The following is an 8,002-nucleotide window of genomic DNA, read 5'->3' on the forward strand; positions in this document are numbered from 1 at the left end:
CTTGCATTGGCGCCTGCCCATCTCTTCCTTCAAATGCTGTTAGGAGAGTCTTGGCGGTTTGATCTGATCTTTGCTGTGGCCTACTCTGTACTTAAGGGTTTTTCTTGGTCTGCCCTCTCTTAGGTCCCCTCAGCACTGGAGTTGGCTCTCAGATCGTCTCCACCTTGAAGCAGGCTGTGGTGGTTGATCTAAGGACCGCATAGATGGAAAGAAGTGCTTGGGGGACAAGCTGGGATGGGATAAGTAGAGAAAGGCAGTAGCCAGAAGGAAGCCGGTAAATGGTTAGAAAGTTTAGGGGATTGGAGGGTGCCCGTGTTCCATTCCCTGGGCATCTGGCCGCTTTTTGGGTACTCACTTACCCCTCTGGATGGTTGGATCTCCTGGAACAGGAGCAGGGCCACTTTCTGGCCAGGGACCTTGCAGACAAAAGGATGGGCTTGCTAGGTACAGGCTCAGTGGAATTAAGAAACTCCTGCAGCAGTTGCACTCACCACTTTGTCCCTAGACCCTCAGCCCCAAAGCAGATTGAGTTGGGGGATCCTATGACACTGCAGATGGAAAAGGGTTTTGGGGGCAAGCTGGGATGGGATAAGAAGAGACAGGCAGTAGCCAGGGAGAAACCCCGCTGAAAGGCTTAAAATGTTATTTTAAACTTAAAAAAATGAAAAAATCAGGGTTCCCTGTCCTATGGGAAGTCCAAGGAACCCCCACCACCATCCAGGTCTAGTAAGTTGAGCATCCAAACTGCTTAGGCTCCCACAAAGCCAGTGTGTGCAGTAGGATCAGAAACCCATTGCCATTGTTCTTGAGTTCTCAGTAGTCCTCATTGTCCGCTATGTTCAGAGAGTCCGGTTTTATCCCAGGCTTTTCCAGACCCAGGCCAGCTGGTCTTGGTGGGAACCCTGATTGCTTTTTGGGCTGGGGGGGACTTAATTGGGGGAGGGGGAGAGAAATGGGAGGCAGTGGCAGGGAAGAGACAGAAATCTTTAATAAATAAATAAATTTAAAAAAAATGAAAAAAATGAAGGCCCAGGATTTTTTTTAACAAGTCCAGGATCAAACAATAGACCTGTGCTTAAACACTGATCTTCATTTTCCATCTACATGATTACTAAACTCTCTAGATGTTTAAAAAAATAAAAAATGTATATGAAAAGCACATTTAATGTTTTAATATAAAGTAAATAATTTAAAGATTTTAGTAACTAGTAATGCTTTATCTTTCATTATTTTTATAAGCATTGTATATGATTCACTAGAACTCCTTCAGTGAATAAAAATTAATAATAGAATTAGTATAAACTTTTAAAATTTATGGAATCTTATTAAGAACCATAAATTAGCTTTGAGGGGAGTGGGCACCAGCAATAAAATAGCCCCACAGTAGCTAAAAACTGAGTGTAATAATGGGTTCTTTATTTAGAGGTAGACTCATAGATCAACTGTCCACTGCATGAGCAGGGAACAGGAACCAAATATAGCAGTCGAGGTGGAGAGAGTACACACATTTCTCCATCTTGTTTTTATAGTGTTAAGGCCATGCTCAACATGGTCCAGCATTTTAAAGACCATTGGCTGAAGGCATTTCCACAGCAACACACCATCCTACCACAAGGACACTTGCTCAGTTCTGTTCATAGTAGCTTTATTAATAATAGCCAGAAACTGGAAACAGCCTAAATATCCCTCAACCAAAAAATGAGTAAAAAAATGGGGCATATTGCACAATGGATTATTACACAGCTGTCAGAAAAGAATGTCATCATGAAACTTGCTGGCAAATAAATGAAACTACAAATAACTCATCATAAGAGTTATCAAAAAGATAAACCTTGCAAACAATCACTTATAAGTGGATTTTAGCTCTTAAGGGTAATCACACTACAATCCACAGACCCAGATGGGCTAAGAAACAAGTAGAGCTCAAGGGTGGTGAATACAAGCATTTCCCTGGGAAGGGAAAATAGAATTGATTATGTGTGTGAGTGAACTGGATGTGGACAGGAATGGGAACAGGAGAAATCAGGTTGGGGAGGGAGAGATGAGGGGAGAGTATTGAGAGAGGCCATTGGAAAAGGGGGTACATTTAGGGGGTGATGTGGAAAGATAGCACAGTAGAAACTTCCTGGAAGAATGAGGGTGATCTTAGTGAGGACTTCTAGAAATGGAGAATGTGAACCCTGAGCCTGCTATCTTTGGTAACATGGAAAGGCTCCAGGTGGTGGTACAGGGACACCAACTCAGCCACAAAATCTCAAAGTAACACAGATCTTGCCTGCAAGACTTACTAGAGCAATGGTGGTTCAGAACTTGTAAGAATGGCTTACTAATGACTTGTCTAACTTGAGGCCCAAGCCACAAGAAGGAACCCCCCCCAACACTGTCTGGATAGCCAAAAACCCAAGGTTCAATGGCTCAAAAATCTAGGAGAGAACAAAGCACAACTTCCGAAAAGAAATAAAATGAGTCCAAACAATGTTCTGCTGCCTAGGCCAGTCAACATCAGAGAAACTTCCTATAGCAGCTGATAAAAGCAGATACAGAGACCCATATCCAAGCATTATGCAGAGCTCGGGGCACTGTGCAAAAGAAGGGGTAAAATGGATTATAGAAGACAGAAGGGTCAAGGACACCACAAGAAAATGACTCATAGAATCAACTTAGCAGCATTTAGAGACTCATGGAAACTCATAAGTTGCCAATTATGTATGCTGCACGAATCTGCATTAAGTCCTTTTCATATAAGGTATGGTTGTATAGGCTGGGGTATTTGTGAAACTTCTAATAGTGAGAAAGGGGATGTCCCTGACTTTTTTGCCTACCCATAGAACCCTTTTCCTCTTACTGGGATACCTCATTCAGTCTTGATGTGAGAGTTTGTGCCTAGTCTTTTTGCATCTTGTTATGCCTTGTTCATCAGGTGTCATTGGTACACTTGTTTTTTTTTTTTATGAAAGGAAATAGAGGAGCAATGGGAAAGAAGAGAGGTAGATGGAACTGGGAATAATAGAGTGGAGGTTGCTGTTGGGATATATTGTATAAGAGAATAACACATTTTTAAAATTAAATATAGGATGGAGATTTAAGCAGATGATTCTCAATAGTAAAATCTCAAATGGCTGAGAAACACTTAAAAATGGTCAACACTCATAGCCATCAGGTAAATGAAAAATAAAAACAACTTTAAGATTTCATCTTACACCTGTCAGAATGGCTAAAATCAATAACAGCAGTGACAGCTCATGCTATCTAGGATGTTGAATAAGTGAAACACTCCTCCATTATTGGCGGGAGTACAAACTTGATAGTAACTATGAAAACCAATATGGTGGTTCCTCAAAAATCTGTGAACCAATCTACCTGAAGACCCAGCTATACTACTCTTGGGCATATATACAAAGGACCCTTTATCCTACCACAAAACACTCAAACATATTTATTGCTACTTTATTAATAGTAACCAAAAACTGGAAACAACCTAGATGTTCCTTAATGGAACAATGAATAAAAATATGGTGCATTTATACAATGGAGTATTACTCAGCTGGGCTATGGGAGTCATATTCATTAAAACTACCAGAAATACACATTTGGAAGAGAAGACAGCATCTTCAACAAGTAGTGCTGGTCAAACTGGATGGTAGCATGTAGAAGAATACAAATGGATCCATTCTCACCACTCTGAACAAAACTCAACTCCAAATGGATCAAAGACCTCAACATAAAACACAACACACTAAACTTGCACAAAAATAAAAGAGAAAGTGGGGAATAGCCTTGGACTCATTGGCACAGGAGAAGACTTTCTGAACAGAAAACCATTAGCACAGGAATTAAAATCAACAATTATTAAAGGGAACATTGTGAAAGAGAAAATCTTCTGTAAGACAAAGGGCACTGTCAATATGACAAAAAGACAGTCTGCAGAATGAGAAAAGATTTTCAACAATTCCACATCCTTTATAGGGCTAATATCCAAAAAATATAAATAACTCAAGAAATTAGATATAAAAAACAAATAATCCAATTTTTAAAAAAGGGCCACAGATCTAAACAGAGAATTCACAATAAAAGAATCTCAAATAGATAAGGAATGTTCAATTTTCTTAGCTATCAGGAAAATACAGATGAAAACTACTTTGAGATTTTATCTTACATGCTAAGATCAACAACACAGTGAAAACTAATGCTAGTGAAGGTGTCAAATAAAGTAGCACTCCTCCATTGCTGGTGGGAGTACAAAGTTGCACAACTACTATGGAATTTTCCAAAGGACACTTTATCCTACAACAAGGGCACTCGTTAAACCGTGTTCATTGCTACCCTATGAATAATATCAAAAACAAAAGAATGGGGAAAATGTGGTATATTTACATAATGAAGTACTGTTCAGCTGTTGTTTTTTAAAAGGACACCATGATAATTGCTGGCAAATGAATGGAACTAGAAAAAAATCATCATGAGTGAGGACTCTCAGAACCAGAAAAATAAATATAGTATGTGTTCACTTATTTGTATATATTATCCATTAAATAAAGGAAAAAAGCTACTACAGTCTGTAATCCCAGAGAGGTCAAGTATAGAGGAAAGGACTGGGAAAGGGGGTTGAGTACATTTATCTCTCTGGGAGGGGAAATAGAATAGATTTTATGGGAAGACTGGAAGTGGTGGGAAAGATAAAAACAAAGGATAAGATGGGAAGGGGAGATGGGGCTGAAGAAGCGACTATAGGAAAGAAACTAGAGTTGAATTTGTGGAGAGAAACATAGTGCAGTGGAATCTTCCTAAAATGCATAGAGTAAACCCTAAAAAATAATATGGGAGTCCAAACTGGTCCTCTCTTGTCACGAAATAAGAAGCTTCCCTTTTGGGACTGGATTATATCCTGGAGTTCTTACCTAATAGGGTCTCATGGAAATCTCCCAAACAACTCAGGGGGTTGATAATATAATAGGCTGCTCTCTACGAATAGAAAGCAGGACCACATTGCTGTAGACAGTATCCACACAACTCACTGAGCATAGAGAGGCACACCTGGCACCTACACAGAACCTTGAACTGCATCTAGTTTTTTTGGTATGGAAAGGTACTCTTCAGGCTACCAAAAGAAGATAAACACCAACCCATCCACAAAAATCTTTGACTTACAATCTGTACTGCTTACAAAATGTGCTAAAGCAATGTGACACAAAACTTGTGGGAATAAACCATGAATATCTGATTTGACTTAAGGTCACCTTGACAAGATGGAACTCAAAACCAACAACAACAACAACAACAACAAACGAGAGATTTAGAGAAAAAAGAACAAATACAACTCAAAAGAAAATAACAAAATAAATTAATCCTAATGCTATGCTTCTATACTCATAGATTATAGCATTATTCAGCCTTAATTAGAAAAAGCTTCATGCTGCAGTAGATGGAAACAAATACCCACAGTCAGACATTAGGCAAAGAGAGAGACCTTGGAACATACAGCTCTATATGGGATATATCCATCAAATCTTTCCCTTAAGAGCTCAGAAAACTTGGAAAAAATATAGAAAGAGTGTAAGAGCCAAAGGGATTAGAAGACAATGAGAGCACCCTCTAATTATAATAGGTGTAAGACAATAACAACCCTCTAAATCAACTAAGAAAAACTTATATGAACTCACAAAAATATAGCAGCAAGCACAGGGCATTCAGGGGTTTGTACGAAATCCTCTGTAAATAAATATTATAGCTTTCTGCTTAGTAGTTTTATGAAACTCCTGAGTGTGTGACTGAGAGGATCTCTGATTCTAGTGACTTGTCTTGGGGATCTTTTCCTTCTATTGTTTTGCAGTTTTTAGTTTCAAAGTAATGAATTTTGTTTTATATTTTATTTTATTATGTTTTGTTGTTGTCATTAAAACTCCACCCTTTCTAATGAGAGACAGAAAAAGGGGAATCCAGATAGTCGAGAAGGTGGGAGGAACCAGGAGTAAAGAGAGAGGAAAGTGTAATAAGGATATATTATATGAGAAAATAATCTAATTTTAATATGTGGCCAAAACTATTTTATAATACCCTCCTAACTTCGAAGCACATGAAGTCTATAGCAGACTGAAACATGTTTTTTTAAATAATAATAAAATAAAGCCTTTTCCTTTAAAATATGTCCAACATGAGAATCAGTGAGGTAATAATGACTACAATAAGTTGAAGCACTAGTACATAAAAGTATTAATAAATGGTTGTTAAATTTTTAAAAACTAATACTTCCTTTTCTTTGGGAGATACTGGTAAACTTATTAAATATCTGAACCTTCATGGGTGTTTGCAATAAATGTAACAACAATGAAATATTCTATAATATGACTTTCTAAAAGGAAGACAGAATAGAGTATAAATTCTTTGATATATTCCAGATAAGGAGAAGAGATTATGTATTACAGAAGTAAATATTTCAGGAAAATTCAAATTCACAATTCAAACTAGCAATTATGAAATTATAAAACCAATGGTCATGAAGTGTTTTACAGAAGTATACTCAGGTAACTTTCACTACGATTTTATTCACTATATAAATATATGAGGATATTCAAAAATATTAAGATAAATTTTATTAAAAACATAGAAGAATACTTTGATTGCATTCCTGTGTGGAAATGGTTCATATTTAGAATTTAAGACAAAGGAAAACAATTTGAAAATACGTGTCACATTTTTTAAAATGTTAAATAATATCTATATCAAAAGATTGGTAAAAATTTTAAATATAAACATATTTGCAAGTTTTAATTATGTTTCACAGAGACAATCTTAGTTTGTGAACCAATTAGTACATGTTCCTGAATATTATAAATTTCTTTTGAGACCCAGGAATTTGTCTATAAACCTTTTCATAGCATTTTTTATCTCTTTATTTCTCAGTGTATAAATGGTTGGATTTAGGAGAGGTGTAAAAATAGAGTAAAACACAGCAAGAAATTTATCAAACCAGGTGATACTGAGGGGCCACACATAGATGAAGATGCAGGGAACAAAAAAGATCATCACCACTGTGATGTGGGCACTGCATGTGGACAGAGCCTTAGATGCACCAGATTTAGAACTCTGGCCAACAGTGATAAGGATATATGTGTAAGAAATGAGCAACAGAGTGAAGCAGCTTACAACTACAACCCCACATTCAGCATTCATTAAAGTGTTTAAATGATGATAATCCATGCAGGCTAGCTTGATCACCAATGGCATATCACAAAAGAAACTGTCTATTTCCTTGGGACCACAAAAAGGCAACTGTGCAACCACTACCAAGTAACTCATACCATGTATAAAGCCAGTAGTCCAAGAAATCAACACCAACCCAGTGCATCTTTTCAGGTTCATAATGGTGAAGTAGTGGAGGGGTTTGCAGATGGCCACATAGCGGTCATAAGCCATTACCACCAATAGTACCATCTCTCCTCCAGCAATGCAATGGGAGAAAAAAATTTGGGACAAGCATCCTGTAAAGGAGATGGTCTTGTATTCTCTGAGAAAGTCTGATATCATCTTAGGAGTAATGTTTGAGGAAAGACACATGTCAATAAAGGACAGGTTGGCCAACAAGAAGTACATGGGAGAATGGAGATGGGGGTCAGTGGTGATTAAAACAAGGATGACAATATTTCCAGACATGATGAGCAGATAAAGTATGAAAAATATCACAAAGAGTAAGACCTGAAGCTTTTTTGAGTTGGTAAGTCCGCAAAGAATAAATTCTGATACCACAGACTGATTGCCCCAATCCATTGCACTCAGTGAGTTTTCAGAGTGACTTACAAATTAAGAAATATTAAGAATTAGTCATACTAGGAAAGTTACTTCTTTTGTAGAACTTAACATTCACATTGAAACTTACCGGACTAGAAACACAGAAATGTAATGAGAAATGCGAGGCTGCCCAAGTGAAAGCTAATGAGCTGAGAGCCACTCCCCATAAACAAATAAGCACAGCTGTACTTTGTCAGCATTGGATGAGTGTGACCTT

At 37.5% G+C, this 8,002-nt stretch overlaps 1 protein-coding gene across 1 annotated transcript; it reads right to left on the bottom strand.

Moving 5' to 3' along the window:
- Nucleotides 1–6,825: 6,825 nt before the first annotated feature.
- On the bottom strand, nt 6,826–7,767 carry LOC142844943 (olfactory receptor 4K3-like). Its single transcript, XM_075963720.1, has one exon. It carries the CDS (start codon nt 7,762–7,764, stop codon nt 6,826–6,828), a length of 939 nt encoding a protein of 312 aa, XP_075819835.1. The 5' UTR covers nt 7,765–7,767.
- Between the last annotated feature and the right edge of the window lie 235 nt (nt 7,768–8,002).

This window comes from Microtus pennsylvanicus, chromosome 2 (genome assembly GCF_037038515.1).
Source record: "Microtus pennsylvanicus isolate mMicPen1 chromosome 2, mMicPen1.hap1, whole genome shotgun sequence".
NCBI classification, from domain to species: Eukaryota; Metazoa; Chordata; class Mammalia; order Rodentia; family Cricetidae; genus Microtus; species Microtus pennsylvanicus.